The following is a 17,653-nucleotide window of genomic DNA, read 5'->3' as shown; positions in this document are numbered from 1 at the left end:
TATCAGCAGCTATATCTTAGTCTTGCAGGCAAAGAAAACAGGGTATGAAGGGGTGGTAGCACTGCAAAGCTTATTCTACAGGGGAATAAACCCAAGAAGCATTCAAAAGCCGTAACATTGTCATTATTATGTGAGAATAGAGAATCACGAAATCTACAACAGTATTGATGCATTTGTGAAAGCTGTGCACATTTCTGTGTGGAACAGTTCACATATTATGGCTGGTTTACTCACACTTAGCTGATGCCAGAGACATCATGCAGGTAGTGGTGGGAGATAACCACTCGAACTATTCGCTAAGTGATACTCCTAAAACAGTACTCTTAAGTCTTCTGGACATGGGTCAACAGCTTGTGAGAAATAAAAGGTTTCCGCCCCTGCACAGTTTATTCTGACAGGGCACCTCAGACATGCTCGGGACAGCTCCCCCACCATAACTGTTGCAGCACAAGCTGGGACCAGAGGATCCCAAAACAATCATACGAGTTGTTACTCAAGAGAGATTAATAAAGGCCTTGCTAAGTATCAAGTTATTTTTAACATTTATAAAAACTTCAAATTTTCAAAATCAGCAAATTAGCTTCACATGGAAAAATGATCCTTCTAGTGTCTGAAAACATTAGGTAAATAGATGCAGGAACTTGTGCAAACTGCTGCAGTGCAGGTTTTCTTGGTTTTCTAGGCCTGACTTCTGCTATGTGGTTTGGGATCCTTTTCTTTTTTTTTAATGTCACATTTACAGAATGGATTTGGCATGCTCGGGAAAGTAACACTGCCTTTGTTCATCCCATCAGTCTTTCACTTGTCCAATTGCCACGGCTGTATTAGTAGGAAAAATAGACCTAACGAGGTGTAAAATAATGCTCTACATTCAAAATCAGCTCAAAAACTGTAGCTCATTTCACTTTAATATTTACTCCAAAAGTAAACTGCTGAAACCTTGCATAAATACTGCCAAATGAGTTTGCAAGGTATTCTAAACTTACTGAAGTAAAGTCGATTAACACCTTATACATGCAGTTGTTTATTTGGTTCCCTACTATCAAAACTTCTGCCAGGAGAACTCTACTATGAAGAAATAGAGGAGATACTTGTAGAGCAGGCTTGACTGGAAGAATTCTTAACAAAACAGCAGTTAGGCAGCAGAAACATCATCCACACCAAGACAGTAAGCAAAAATAGCTAAGTTGAAAAAGTGGCTGGAGGTAGAGATTTTAATTTGACTTAATGTTTTTTAACATACACCCTTATGTGTACCACTTCTCATTGTCAGCCTTTCCACTTTGTTTCTTCTATTAATTTTATTTTTCTTACACTACTTTCTTTCCTTTTTAAATTAAAAAAGGCAGCAAACTTGGTGTTTGTGTTTCCTCTCTAGTAGTGTGTGCTTGGGAATTTGAAGTCAAGGAACTGTAGCCTTGATTTGCCCTTGGAAGGAGCTGTACAGAGACTTTGGTTAAGTTTGAGAGATGAGTTTGTGGTTCCTTCTTAAAGGAAAGTTGTACAAACATTCTCACCAGAGAAGGCAAAATACAAAATCTTGACAAGGGCTCAGTAGGAAATCTTCCATTCAAATACGCTGATTTTTAAACAAAAGGAACATGAAACGCTTACTTGCTGGAAACAAACTTTGTCACAGGGGTGTCTTTCACCAAAGAGGCACTCAATGCAGAACAGTCAGTGACCTGCTACTCAGGAGATGCATGGGAAGCTTCTGTTCTAAACAGCTTTGAACATTCCGTGTTCAAAGTGGAGAAGCTTTACAGGACAGACTTAGGTGTCCTAGGATGGCTGAAACAATCTATCAGCTTCTTTGCCTTCTCTTTTCCCTGCCCTCAGTTGTCTTAGTTCTGCGGCTTCCTCACTGCTCACCAGCTCAGGTGTTTATCTGTTTGTGGGGAGAAAGTTTAATTCACTAAACCAGAAGAAGATTATTCAATTTTTTAGTTTTTTTTTTCTTGGCTAACAAGCTCAATCAGTTAACTAAGAAGTTAAACAAGCATTGGAGGCAACATGAGGTGGAAGGTGAGAAAACAGGGCAAGGAGTGCAAGGATGACTTACTGTGATATCCCAGACTGATAAAAACTCTACTGTTAGAATAAACTAAACCTCTGAACTCAGCTTTGACACTACATCTGTGCACTAGTATCACAGAAACTTGATTATAAACTGACCACACAAGCAACAGATTTGACTAGAAGGCTGCTTGAGGTCAGTGCCTTTATAATTCAAATAAGCCTGTAATCCTTCAGTTCCAAAGATTTCCTCTGTCTCAGCATTACAAAAGGCAAGGTATGTGAATTTAGAACTTAAATTACCTGGGCTATATCTTTTCACAGTGAGCAGGTAGCAGAGGATGCACTTTTCTGGAAAAGGACTGAAACACACTATACTTTTAATTCCCTGAGCATGGTGTGAGGTCTTACAAAAACGGATAAGAAAAACTCAAAAGCAACAGTATGTCATTTCCCAACCCTTAGGTATAATAACAAAGTTTAACCTTTGACACCAAGATACTCCAGTACTGATCCAACCTTATTCAACAAACTCAGACTTTTAAAAAAATACTTCATAACATCCCACAAGTACCATCTCTGTTTACTTAAGTTCTGAGTGGTCAAAGGGGATTTAGCAGCATTTCAACAGTGGAAGTTACAGGGACAGGGAAGGACTGGAATTCCAGAGGTTACTGGGTCTTCCCTCTGTACCTTTCACTCTACATGAGATTGCAACCAAAATAATACACATTCTGGCTTCAGGGCCCTCCTAGCCTTAGGAAAAAATGCCTGCTTTAAGTTACCTAGAAAGGACTGTTTGAAGCCCAAACCTCCACTGTAATGTAAAGGGTGTCTAGCACCCTGATTGGTTTGCAGTCCCACCAAAAACTTTTTATGCACTCTGTACCTTCTTCCCAGTTCCCCAGGAAAGTGAGGCATACTCATGGTTTTAAATGCTCATGCTGTAATTGCATCACTTCAAGTGTTCTTAATACAGGATTCTTTCCTGTAAAGAAACTAAAGAGCTAAAATACTGTCTGAATTGCTGCAGGAAGAGAACGGAGCCAACAGCACTGCTAGTGCTAGTGAGAGATGACTTGGTTCCCATGCCACAAGCAACACCCCATAAAGCAGCTCACTGAACACCCAAACAAGCCTTGAAGCTTCTGGCTTTAGAACAAGAACTAGAGGACCTGAAGACTTCTGACCCATGTTCCAAAACAGACCTTATAAACGTACTTCCCTCCCCTGCAGGCAGCTTAATGACCTGTATAGGCCATATCTGACATCAGCTTCAGAGCCTCACTTTCACCCTGATTAAAACTTTTTGGGATGAAACAAGATAGTGCTTCATTTGCACAAGACACCATCCCATTGCTGTATTTTTCAGGGAGGAGGTGGAGTAAGGAGGAGGCGAGGCCTCCGTATCAAAACTTCCAATGTTCAACCTTTATTTTTCAGTGTTCAGCAGTACTATCACTAGGTGTAGTATTTGTTTCACTCTGCTACTCTTAACACATTTTGTAATCTACACCCTAAGAAATAATAAGTGTAAAATATTTGCATAACTATGAATTGTTTTCTAGAAAGGCCTGAAACAAAGTGATCACCCTTTGGAGAGCTGTTTGTGCAATGACTGATCATCTCTATTGTTGGCATCCCCAGGGGTCACAGAGGGGTACAATTGCATTGTACCAGGGCAGAACAGAAAAGAAAGGCTGTCACAGCCAGATGATTGCAAAATCTAGGAGACCAACCTGTAGGTGCTAGTTATTAAGCATCCAATTAAATTGGGCCTGAGTTTTAAGTTGATGGCAGGTTTGGGAATTTGGTTTTAGTTTCTTTCTACATAATAATAGTGCCTTAAACCAGAGTCTCCAGTGTCTCAAAAACTTTCTGAAAAATTCTTAAATTTTGCAAAAAAATTTGACAGGAAAAGTTAAGAGACTCTGCATAAAAATCAAACCGCTCAACTGTTTTCTACTCTTCATTTTGCAAGCATATAGTGCAAGTCTTTGTTTCAAATGTTTCCTTTCCAATATCACTGTATGTTAAATATCTGAGTGGTACATACCCTGCCCCAGTTCAATACATAGAAAAAAACCAAAATCTTTTTCTTCAGCTTCCCAGCTTAAACTTGGCTGGCTACAGAAGCCCCCAACCTTGTTTGCAATACACAAGTTTAGCCCTCAAAAAATCTCTAGTTCTGGCTAACCCACCCTCTGAGACTAACCTTAGCATCCTCTGTTTGAACATTTTACCTCTTTCTACAGTAAGAATATATAGCAAGGACTTTGCATCCATCTGAATATGTAAATTGGGTGAGCAGGACAAGCATTAATTTTATATGTAGCTTTGTTCTAGCATATCTTTTTATTCTCCCTGTGTTTAACGATCTACTTCCCTGCGTTCATCCCATGCAACTATTTTTCTTATTTTTTTCTTCACTGATCTTTATTAGATCATTTAAATATTTGCATAAGCTTCAGTTGGTATCAGTTTGTTTCCTGTGAGGGTGACATTCTTCACTCTTGCTTTGAATCTTTTTAAAATACCTGATACCACTGCGGCAACTTTAATTCCCCATCATTCATTAGTTCTGAAACAGACCTACACAAATAAACCATATCATTGAACTAATGAGATTTGGGTGGTAAGTTTCTGTAAATACAGCCTGAATTAAAGGTAGAGTGTCTGCATAACTTAGATAATCTTATTTACACTGCAGTGAAGATGACACTGCATGCCCTTCATCTATTAATCTTCATTAATTCAATGAACACTCTGCCTTATTCTTTCAGCTTCCTTAACAGAGCTTTTTTTTTTATTATGTTATTAAATTTGAAGTAACACAGTCCCATCCAAATGTTAAAGCACAACTTCAGGCTGTAACACATATGATTACTAAGGCATTTTCATGTTACTGTCCATCTCCATCTGTGTGAGGTTTAACCCTGGCACTAGACAAGACAGTTATGAAAACTAAAAAAAAACATGCAGGAATTATTGGCAGAGAAGCGAAAGAAATATATTGTTAGTGCTTGTACAAATTAAGAGAAACTCATTAAAGCTCAGTCATTTTGTGGGTAAGTAGAAACATTCCTGGAGGCAAAGTGCCAGGAGAACTCCCATGAATTTGAGCTTCTGAAGTTTTCCAATAACCGTTTTTGCTGTGGGAAGGAGGGTAGAGGGTGCAAGGACAGTTTCTGTACGGTCCATCCCTGTCTTGATCATCTTAAGGCCATGGGGATTTGGATGAAGGTGGGTGTCCTCACTCCCACCCAAATACAGTCAGGCTGCCTTGCCATTCTGGGTGTCATGCCAACAGGCACCCATGTAAGTGATGACATAGGTCCCAAACTTGGACTTGTCCATAGTCTTCACAGGAAGTGGGGAGGTGGTCAGGTATCCTCTCCCTCCTCCTAGAAACAGGAACCCAGGAAGGGGCATGTCCCAACAGACAGTCTAACTGGAGTGTTACATGTCCTGGCCAGGAGTATGTCCTTTGGGAAGAGATTTCCTGATGTGAGAAAGCAAGTGGAACATGAAAACTTATATTCATGTATCATTAAATAACTTTCACAGAGACTAGAGCAAGGGAATTAAGATTAGAGTTCTGCTATGTATATTTCTTTGCTTTTTTAGGAGCGAGGCTTACTTTTTGTATGGTCTATACTGTGATGCCTAGAATCAAAGGAGTGAAACCAGCTGCTGGCATAGATTTCAGCATTGTGCTGAGCTTCAACAGCAAAATACTGCCTTGTTTAACCATACTGCCACAACTATACAGGTACAGGTACGTCTGAGATATGTTGTCATTGTGGGGCCAGGGAAGAGTAACACACACAGATAGTAAAGAAAATAGAATGATTTAAAAAGACAGCTCATGTCATTCTCTTCTCCACCAGTTAACAAGTTGATGACCAATGCAAATTCAGTTTGCCACAGTCTTAATACTATCTGGATTGTATATTTGATTTTATATATATCATTACCTGAAGTACAGTTCTGACAGTAGTCTTTCAATCTGGTTTTTCTTAATATACTGGAAAGCAGGGAGTGCTTTCATTCCAGTGAAACACTGTATCTTTCTTTCTTGCATTTTAAAGTCGTTTCAAGAACCCTGATGCTCTTAACACAGTACTCTATGCAGCAGATTTTTTTATTCACAAGCCCATTTTTATGTCACTCTTCAATCTAAATATGTCTTAATTGGTTTCCAGATATTCTGTCGGTGCTGAGCACTGACATTTCAAATTCCACTCCTGTTTGCTTCAGTATTCCTGCAACTCCATTTAAATCCCTTCTAGTGCGTGTGACAGAAAAAAAAAATCACTGACTGAAGGGGAGATAATAGTATGGTAATGAGTGTATGAGTATTTCCAAAATCCATAAATCTTAAGGTAAACACTTTTAAAATGAGGATATAAACATGGGAATTCTGTTCTCATGACCACCTCTGTGAAAAGTAAGAGGCAAAACCAGAATGCTTCTAGTTTTAAATTTAATTTTTCAAAAATACACCCTTCAGTTTTCGTATCTGCATTTATTATGTCAGCCTTCCTTAGTGTGGTTAGGGCAGTTAACAGAATAAAAGACTTCGACTTTCTAAAAGTTTCTCAATAGTGACTTAAAATCAGCAAAATCTCCACCTATTTAGCTTTTCAAAAATGTCACTTGCTTTCTGAAACATGCCAAAGACAAGTTTAATATTTGGGCCCTAACAGAAGCTAGATTGAATATGATACATTTTTTATTCACTCATATTTTCCTTAGGCCATATCTGAGTTACATATTTTTCTTCCTGCCTATGAACAGATGAACACTGATGAATGATCAATTTGCAAAACATGTTTTATCAGCTTTTCCACATCTGACAATTCTTACTCATAATTCAAGAAAAAGTGATAAAAATGCAGCAGTTCTCTGAGGTAATGATTACTGGGGACACTTAAGCAGATTTGGGGTTGTTTAGGAAAGGTAAGATTTAAATAGGGAAATGAAAATGCATACTAAGAGAAACAGAACTAAAATAATCACAGCAAAACTCATCTTTCTCATGAATAAACTCCACAAAAGCTCTATGTACAATAGGTTTATTGACCTATAGGTAGGGTGAAGCAGAAGAACTTGGGAGCAGTTGTGTAGTTCTTCTCTTAAATTTACGAATTTTGTCTGACTAAGCCTCCACAGCATCAACCATACAAAATTACTCGAGATCCCATCCACTCATCCCCAGCTCTTGGTACATCCATTCCAGTGATAATCTATTCCAACTTTAACCATCAAAGTTATGTTCCTAACTCTAAAATTGATGGGCACTCAAAAGGGTGATTCAGTATACTATTTAAACAGACTTCTCCAGCAGAAGGGATGAACTCATCTGAGGATGTTAATCTCTTCCAACTGACTCAAGATGAAGCTCAGAGGTTGAGGTAGATAGTCATAGTTAGTTAAGATGATCCCACTCCCCCAACATAGCAATAGCTTTAGTAAAATATCCCTCCAAATGAAATCCTACTTTCTCCACAGACACACAGGGATTGTGTGAAAGCCAGACACTGACAAAACCTGAAAGGAATATTATGCAAATAATGAAAGCACCTCCATTCCAACAGATAGTATGGAAAAGATTAGTGCTAAATTAGGTGCTTCGGTTTTATTCACAAAAGTCAAACACTGTGAATAAAGATTCTGTGATCTCAATAGGCACAGTGTTTGGCTTGGAGTAAAAAGTCTAAGATCGTTCAGATGCCTGGATCATGGCTGATGGAAAGGTTGGGACCACTTTGTAGAGAACAGTAAGTGGGCAAGGCAACAATATAAAAAACAATAAATAGTAATTCACCCCCCAGTGGAAAGCAAGATTGCTAAGACTCCTGATCAGTCAGACAGGGCTACAGTTCTTTCACAACTGCTTTCAGGCCTTGTAACCAAATTCACTGTTGGCTGGCATCACCTGATTGTGATGCCCGTACTCACATAAAACACAGTGCAAATTGTGTCTTACTTAAACTGGCAGCATTAGACCTCATTGGTGTTTTGACTTAGGACTTAATTCTAAGCAGATGGCTGCTCACATGTACAGTGGCAGTTGCACTGGCATGACACAAACTTGTCTAGCATTACATCTTAAAGGCTGTGGTTGTCACTAAATTAAGTCAATAAAAGACAAGTTAATTTTCTTTGCTTCATACTCAGATCAACACTAAAGATTGTGATGGTGATTGCTGAACATTACAGTTTGATTAAAAGCAGCTTGCATTTTTCCCTTTACTTTTAGTACTACAAAACCTGAAATCAGTTTTGATTAGAGACTAAAATGTGAAATAGCAAAAGCTAACAGATCTTTCATATGGCTTCTTAATGGTCATAAATTTACAGCACTACATCAATGAAAGAAAAACATTAAATATTTTAATCTTTATTGAATCTTCTGTCTTTAATAATTATCACATAGCTAGTTTGTACAGTCTCATTTTCTTTCAAATAACAGATTTATTCTGGTTTCAAGTAATACTGTGTATCATTCTCATCATCTTGTACTAACAAAATGTTCTTTTTTACCTCTAACAAATCCAGAGGGAATAAATAAAAATATCTTGCATCTCTCTCTTATTCAAATTCATAACCCCATAAACCATGCTAATCAAAACAGAAGATGCGCTATTTTGGACAACACGCATGCAGCCACAAAAGATACTGTGCTTAATGAAATGTTGCCTAAAACTGAAACAGGAAAATGCACTTTATGGCAGTGAGAAAATAAGGAGAACAAGAGGGACACATTTACAATAACGATCCCGTCCTGTTAAATTCATCAAGGCACACAGGCAAAAGATACCCCCATAGTCCTCTGCCTGGTGTGTGGCAGCAGCCTACCCCACAGATAAGCTGTTGAAGTCCAAAGAGTACCTGAAGCATAGTGTGTGGGGGCTCCAGTGGGACACCCACTGAATGCCATGGTCTCTCCCCCTCCTCTTTTCCAGAGGCTGACGAGGCTGGCAGTGTGGTGGTTGTCCCAATGGATTTACACAGCTCTAGATTTCCTTTGAGCTCAGTTCTGGTCACAGCAGTGCCAAACACCTCCAGATAGTCACCAGTGTAATGATGCCAAGCTTTACAAGTGATACAAGAGCAGGCGATAATCAGCACATAGTTCCCTGGGATGTACCAGTGAGATGTCCCAGCTATCTAATACTCCAAGCCACATCACAGCATGGCCCTGAAACACTGACCAGATGGTTCAGTTTGCATCTGACTAAATGCTCGTCTTGCTGCTGAACAAATATATCAGGCCATACTCCCCACCCACTGCATGCCCAACAATCTGCATGAAGAGTTGTTAATGCCAAGAACAAAATAGCACTGACAAGTAATAACAAGGCAATCTGAACTTATGTTGTTTTTGCAGTAACTGTCTCCCACCATCTCTCTGTGCCAGCTCATACACCTTTTCAAGCATCCAAGCTGGTGGTGGCCAGGGAGAAGAAAATAATTCCTCTAAGTTGAAAGAGAATCTGAAGAGGTCGTTTACCTCATCCAAAAAGCTCTGGATCATCCCTGTTCTTAAGTATCTCAGTTTATTTTGATACTTTTCCCTCTTAAAGATTCTGCAAGATCTTTTAAATAAAGTACTCTGATTATAGGGTCACTGTTGAACTTGCCAACATGCTTTTGTTAAGAATACCACTTCTCCCTGTTCCTGAAACTACTTAGCCTTCCTAAGAAGAAATTAAGAACTGCTCTAACACAACCTGGGTGGAAAAGCTGAACATTAAAATGTAGGAACTTATTTCTTAATCTGTATTTTAATCTTTGATGGGTTAGATCAATGGATGTTTTTACTAAGTACCTTTGCTTTGTCTACCTAAGGTTTCAGGCAAATTACATTTCTTTTGTGCTTCCCTGGTAGCAAAGGTCAGTAAAAGTTACTGACTTTCAAAATGCGTTTTGGTTTTCGTTTCTCTCTTACTTGGGAAGAGGGTTCCTTATGCTCTTAATAGTTGTGCTGATGACTTTCATACAATGGGATTGATGACAGGCTAGGGAAAATCAGGCCAGATACTGATGCCTTAAGTTTTAGCTTTCATATTTTCCAGATTCTGTACTGCATTAGTATATAACACTGAACTTCATATAAAGTGTTAGCAAGTTCTCTTCACGGTTTAGTTAGGCAAAATAATCCTTTTCCAGCCTGAGAAACCAAGGACACTGCTACTGCTTCAGGCCCAAAAAACATAAACAACAGTGAATTGAGGAGAGCAATCTGGGAGGATGGGACTTAATAACCTCAAACTGTAATTGGACAATTAGCCCAAGTATGTAAATGGACCAATACTTATAAAAGTGAAAACGTGTGATACATCATGCATCTTGGGTGTAGGCTCGGCTGAGCTCTTGTACTGCCCAAGTTATATCTTTTGAAGGCCTTTTAAGTAAATATCTACTTTATTCCTTTAACTCTGTCTTGCTTCTGTTCTTGGTAGCCTCTCAAGGCATCAATACAGAGAGTTTGGAAAGCCTATTGCAGAACATCTGGAAGTGTAACCAAGAGGAATTTGTGAGAGGAAAACATCTGATCACCTCCAACCTTGTAATTCTGTTCATCTGTTCTCTAGCACCTGTGCTGAATCATGTAGCCTTGCAAGTTAATACATTGTAGTGGTGACATTAAAGGAAAGATACCAGTAAACACAAGAGGTGAGAAAGGAAAGGATGGGAACCTTGATGGTGATATAGGGGCGGCATGTTGTCCAATGGTGAAGATGTGGGGACACACTCATTCTGGTGGAAAATGTAATGTGCGGAGAGGAGAAATGTCCTTCAGAGTCACTGGCTGACATTGTGAATCCAGACAAGGCAGGCAAAAGAAATTCCAGGAACTTCTGGGGGCTCCTTGACTTGCTTTGTATTTGATTGCTGGGGTAGCAGGAATTCAATGAAAGGTCATGTGTAGCTGTCCCTCAGGACAGCCTCTAGGTGCATGGGCAGCTATTATAGCTTAATTCCTCATACTAACTGGAGTGTTTCCAAAGTATTGACACGATCACATACATTATCTTTACATTTCATTTGAAATATAGAAGCAAGGGACAGAAGAACAGGTTTGGGAGTTACGTCTCTTTTTTTGAGAGAAGTGTAAAGCTGGCACAGCAGATGATGGACACAGCTGAAGGCACTGTGTGTCCTTGGGCACTCTTTCTTCAGTGCACAGATGTTTCTATAACATGGTGCTTCCCTGACTGTCTCTTCTGTATCCTGAATCCTACATTCCATAGTCTAAGCTGCAGATACACAAAAAAAGACTCCATTGGAGTCCTTGCATATTGCCCATGAATTTGTCCTTCTTTTCTAACACAGCACAAAACTGATTTTTTTTTTGCCTGTGATTTCACTGTGAACACTCTAACTTGAACGCAATAAGCATTTTAGACACTAACACAATATTGGCAATAAGAACAAAATTGTTTCACCTGTGGTTTTTTGCAGTTTACTTTGTTCTCTAACAAATTGTGAGGAAAAAAAAGTATTTTTCCTACAACATTTTTTGCTTTCAAGTACTTTGTTGGAAAAAAATCTATTTTAAGTACTAGTAGAATTCATCATATTATGACAGGAAAGCAAAATTGTTTCATTTAAATGATCTTCTAACAGCGTGAAGCTAACCCCATGGTCTCTGAGACAGAAATTCTGCCAGCTATAGACTTATAAAGAGTCGGCAGAGAAAAAGAAGTTTCTCAGATGGAACTGTTAGTCATGATATGAAAAATGTGTGTCCCCTACAGATGTTATAGTTATTTGTATGATAAATCCTGATCATCACTGTAGGAATTTTGCAGCCTTCTTTTAAGTTAATGCTCAAGTTCCAATTAATCTTCTCTTGACAATGTTTGTCTAATATTTCAATGTTGAACAACATTTCCAGGGTTACATTTGCAGTGAGCCTACTGGGTACTTTAAAAGCTGTATTTCTGACTTTGTACTTGCTTCAGAAAGACTTCTTTTAATTCTTCAATGCTTCACAAATATTTCTAGGAAAGACAAGTATAATAAGCATTGATAAATGTTTATTAAGGACACATCTAGACTTGCAAGTTAACTGGAATTAACACTGGGGTTAATTTAGAGCAAGCAATAGTTATGGAACAGCTCCCTGGGAAAAAAAACCATGTATTCTATAATAAAATTACCTCATTCTCACGTGCAACACTTGAACTGTTTTGAGTAACATAAGATAAATGAGAACAAAGCATGTTTGTTCCAGTTTGTGGAATCATTACTTTACTTAGGAATGACAGTCTAGGGAATTCAAAATGAAATGAGGTATGTGAAAATACCTTTAGGAGTCTCCAAGAAACTTGAGGTTGCATAAATACAGACTCAGATGCCAGCAGCCCTTTTTAAACCAACACTGCATTGACACTTTTCAAAGGTCTGTGTAATGCAGAACATGGTGCTACATAGGGCACTGCACCCACACACATAAAGAAGGGTATTTTTTACAAGGATGCCATTGCCAATGCACATTGAGTGAACAGGATGCATTCACTCAGCAGGAGGTCTGGGATTATTGTCTGATTTGGGAAAGTTATAGCAAATTCTTTGGTAGGGAAACAATACCAGTGATCTTTTATTTGGGTGGTAGATGTTGAGTTGATGTTGCCAGTATCTTCACTTCTCTGCTCTTACATATTGGGAACAAAAGAGAAACTTAAGAGTCTCTGTGCCATCTGATTGTCATGAACAGCTTCTTGATGGAAGAAATGAGTGCTCTCCTTTTAAGGAGGAGGCAGCTGTACCTCTCACAATGATAAGGGGGTTTTCAGCCTTGGTGTTGCTTGGTTTTAACCATTGGTTGTTAGTCGAAACCCGTTCTGAAAGACACAGCATGGATGAGACCAAGGCATTAAACCTTAGTAATTCTCGGTTCCAAGTACAGCATTTGGGGCAAAGATTAAAATGGGACCAGGACACCAGGGCAGAAAGGCCTGGTGACATGTACTGAGCAGGCCCACAGTTGCAACAGTGACAAATTTTTATCCGCTACCTTAGGAAAAACCGTGCCCCTTCTTTTGCTGCCAAGGGAGTGGCAGGCAGAATGGCATACCTAGCAGGAGAACTGCTTCAAAAGAAAGTCAGAAAACTACTTGTAGCTTAAGCCACCAAGCAAACTGAAGCTCTGCAGAAAGAATTTTCCCTTCAACAGAAAAGCAGATGCATCATTCTACTCCACACTCGAGTTTTGGTGACTGCACTAAAATAAAGGAGGTAATGGCAGAAAATGTGTCAAGCTATCCCCCATGCAATCCCTCTGTTTTGTCAAGATCAAAAAAATCAATCTTAGCATAGAGTTTAATCCAAGAAATATTTAAAGCAAGTAACTTCAAACTCACAGACTAAAATCATAATAGAAGCAAGATGACACAACTATACAAGAAATAGGCACTGGCTGTTTAAATGCTTCCTGCTGTAGATTTCACTCCCATATAGTTCCAAAGATAAAATCTAATGCGGAAAGAAAAAGCAGCGTAATGCCTCATATTTCAAACCCAAATCATGCTGTAACTGGGATAAAAGGAAAGGTGCTATTCCATAAACACCTGATTAATATATATTGTAAAATTCTTAACATTATAAGCAATTATAATCACTGCATTAAGCAAACTATATAGAAGATAACATTGGCCTAAAACCAAAATTGCCATAATAATATCAGGTTTCCTGTTTTAAACAATCTTTTTCATCTTAGCAAAAAATGTATTTTGAATTACCTTTTCAGGCAATGTACATTTTGCCTAGCTTCAGGACACATATATAAAAATAATTTATTATTATTTAATGAACACTTAGGAATAGTTAACTGAATAAGTAACAGTCTGGTGTTAGAATATCTGTTTTTTCCTCCTACTGCTCCCCTGTTTGCTGTCCTGTTTTTTTTGTCTTGTTAGATACACATTAACCTATTAGTCTGACCTTCACTTCCTTCCCAATCCCTCCAACACATTACAATTCTTTAAAAAGACATCTTGTGAGAGACTGCCTTTTGGTAATCCTCCTCAGCTGAGCTTTACAGACTGGTCTGGGATGCATTGTGCACCTGCATCTGACATGAAAATTTGATGACAAATCATCTGTTTCCTGACAGATAGGCTGCACTGACTTCAAATTCCCATGAAATGTTTTTGTCCACCAGGAAGAAAAACATTCTCCTCTATTGTGATCTACAGTGATCATTTTCAAACTTCAATCCTCCCTTTGTTTTAGTCTGCATTATCATTTATTTGTATTATCATTTTCCTGGGTCAATTAAGCCTGTTTCAAGATACATCTTCCCAATCATCTTTTGGGAAAATGTAAAGAGACCGGAACTAATGAAAGGAATGAAAGCAAATGTTTCACAGTAACAATGTTGTTTTCAGAGGGTGAGAAATGAAGATCCTTTTTAAGGCTGACCTACCCCAGTTTGTTTAAAACTAAACTGAACTTGAACTGATAAACTACTCTTTTGAGATTAACCTGAATAGTGTATATTCAGTAAAACACTGTAAATGTAAACATACCTGAATTGGAGTCAAACTTTGTTTCTGACCTGAAAAAGAAAATAAAAAGATCGTAAGTTACAAGAACTGCTTTATGCCATAAAAGCCATTTGTCAGACCAAACCCTCCTGCAAATACCATCTTTAACCAGACTGTCTAACTCATACATTTAATGCATTCAAAGACATTTGAACCCAAAAAATAACCATTATCTTTAATATTTTACTGTTTTCTATGCTGTAGAGTTATAAAGAAGATATTTTAAAAGACAAATGACAAATTAAGAAAATAAAATATAAATTTAAACCAGGATTAAATTATATACTGTGAATCAAGCATACACTTATTTGTATGACATTTTCATTTTTGAAAAGTCACTAAGAGGATTTAATTCATTTATGAATGTTTCCAATCTATTTTTGAAGCAGATACCGTTTCATTGATGTCATATGTATTGTATCCAATGATCTGTACTTAATTGTGCAACATCCTAGGAGGTTTTTGTTTGTGTGTGTCTTCAGTTTACTCACTCTGCACAGGAGTAAGTGGTTTGATTTTCTTAAAAGAGGAAAGTGGAGGGTGGGAGAGAGGAAGGGAGCCAGACCTAAATTTTAACTTGTTTTAAAGTCTTTGCAAAAAGACAATGATGTGTGGATTATGCACCATTAGCTTTGGTCGTGCACTGCCGATTTTTCGGCACTAACAAGTAGTGTTTTCTTCTAAGGGCTTAGCACTTAGCAAATGAACCCTATAACCTGTATATTTAATAAAAGGAAGAAAAAATTAGCCCTTGTGGGAACATCATGTTTCAGATATCGGTTAATAATACTTGTAAATGTAGAAGCCTTTGAAGGTCTCAATTCAACTGTGGGAAAACTTAAGTTGGGTAATTACTCAAGATGCTGCTGATATGCTGTCAAGCAGAATTAACCCTATGACTAGGGCTATCTACACAATCTGCTACAAGACAGCATTGTCTATATTGAGCTCTCAAACCAATTAACAGGCATGTTCCAATCAGATTTATATCGCCCACTAACAATCAGTTGTACACATGGTCATGGCTGTCACAGCAGGACACAAGGTCTGACCAGCAGGAGACCTGTTAAAGCATGTTACGTTGGCAGCAAAATGCATTTCCCCAGAAATTCTAAGGAGGAAATAGAATGTTGGATCCTTTTACATCACATCAAGGAAAGGATGTATTTTAGGAAGTTACAGTCCTTCTTTTTTCAGAAACAAATTACTGAAGCTCAATAACTAATTGTAGATTTATTTTCAACTTTTATAAGCTTGTACATGCCCTTGCATGTAGAAGTCTTTTACATGCACTCTGCATTTTTATATAACCCACATTGTAATTGTTTACCAAATATCTATGCTACATCAAATAAAGATAAAATCAATCATAATTAAAAAAATTAACAGGTTCACATTATTAAAGCAATCAGAAAGGAAACAACTCTCTTCTCCCATCCTGCTCATTCTGCACCTTCCTCCAGTGCTCACAATATTTTGTCTTAAATATAACTCTCAGGAGATGAAAAGGTAGAAGGGCAAAGACACATCTTCATAATTAATATTTTTAAAGTACCACCAAAAGCACTGAACAAAGAAAGCATGTTGCTGACATGCCTTCACAAGTATCAGCACTAGTGACTTATCTGCCCAGGACACCAGCCCATGCTTAATTTAGTAGTATAACTCAATTGATATTTGCACCAGCAGGATGAAGTCCCCACCCTGTGAAACGTGGTACCCTGGGGGAAATTCCACTGAGTTACAATTAAAGCCACTTAGTCACTGTTTTATTTACAATATTCCCCTCAAGCTGCTGTATACCTGCCTAAGCTATTTTCTCTCTTTCTCATCACTGTATCAGCAACACCTCACATAGACACAATATACAAATCTTACTCTCAGCATCTGTTTATCTGCACGATCAACTCCTTGTTGCCTCAATTCTGGATACTCCCTATCAGTTGGTCAAAAAGAACTCTTGCTTCTCAGCCTGGACGGCTTGTTACAGACACATGCACTGCAACTTGTGACTTCAGCAAACTGGTCCAGGGGCCAAGGTGGCAGAGCACACACGGGGAGGAGGGTTACAAGGGTCACTGGGCACTGTAATGAGTACCAAAGCTCCAAACAGTCATAAATTACTGGACAACACATCAGAAAACTGATATGGGAGTGATAAATCAATCAAACTTTGTCTGGCAACAGTACAATAGCTATGAAAGAAAACACAACATGGGAGGTGGTACTAGGAGCCATCAAGAGCAGGCGGGTCACCTATGTTATGGTCACCCTTTCCCCTTGGGAAAATGATGTAAAATTTAGGACACGGTATTACAGAAACTGTTAGAGATCTCAGTAAGGCACAGAAAAAGTGGAGGAAAATAATGAATCATCTTTGGCACTGTAAATAAGCAACAAGTGGCATATGTGAGAGAAGCACTCTGCTAGAACAGAGTCACCTTGGCTACTTGAAGGAATGACAAAGCTTAGAGCAATTTTAATGGAAGCAGCATTTTCTTCTTCTTCCAGGATTTATATTTGCTACTCAAGAGAATTTTAGGCAAATGTGTCAGAAACTAATTGCACTTGGTTGTTAAAAATGCTCAACTAAAATATGGTCATTATATAGGATAAAATTAAATACTGAAAGTACATTCCGAAGGGATGTTCTGCTACACACAAAAATACTCACTTTGACTCCTTTATAATTTTAAAACTACGTTAACTGGAAGGAAAAAACTCCTCAGTACATTGTTATCATAGTACATACTCTGATACTAAGCATCCTACCAGACAAGATGCATCTTACAGAGCCAGTTCCTGACTGTACAAATTGTCTTTTATCATTTATCACAAGAGTGGAACACCACATGCCACTCTCCCACCCTCAAATTAACAGATCATAGCTTTCTGAATATTTTCTCTACTTCTGTCTCTTATATAGGAGTATTTTGAAAGCCAGGTAATCATTCATAAGTATCTTCAGAAAGGAGTCTATATGCTTAAAGGGAACAAGAGGGTATTTATAAAGTGCTTTTCATTTCCAACTTTGATACGGCTCAAATACACACAACACATGACAATACAATTGT

The 17,653-nt window shown here is 38.2% G+C and overlaps 1 protein-coding gene across 11 annotated transcripts in view; it reads right to left on the bottom strand.

Moving 5' to 3' along the window:
- The window catches only part of MSRB3 (methionine sulfoxide reductase B3), a 79,451-nt gene that overhangs the window by 20,107 nt on the left and 41,691 nt on the right, over positions 1–17,653 (bottom strand). For 5 of the 11 annotated variants that reach the window (XM_033514833.1, XM_033514837.1, XM_033514841.1 and 2 more), the window contains 2 exons: positions 14,562–14,590; positions 8,414–9,116 (listed from right to left, as the gene is read on the bottom strand). In XM_033514833.1, the coding sequence (XP_033370724.1) occupies positions 8,788–9,116; positions 14,562–14,590 (358 nt within the window). In that variant the 3' untranslated portion in view covers positions 8,414–8,787. Of the gene's footprint in view, positions 1–8,411; positions 9,117–14,561; positions 14,591–17,653 lie in introns of those variants that run through there. The other 6 variants (XM_019006665.2, XM_015628705.2, XM_015628703.3 and 3 more) reach the window with 3 other exon arrangements.

Source organism: Parus major, chromosome 1A (genome assembly GCF_001522545.3).
Source record: "Parus major isolate Abel chromosome 1A, Parus_major1.1, whole genome shotgun sequence".
Taxonomy (NCBI): Eukaryota; Metazoa; Chordata; class Aves; order Passeriformes; family Paridae; genus Parus; species Parus major.
Note: the sequence above shows the minus strand (reverse complement) of the source record. Positions and strands in the feature narration are given on the sequence as shown.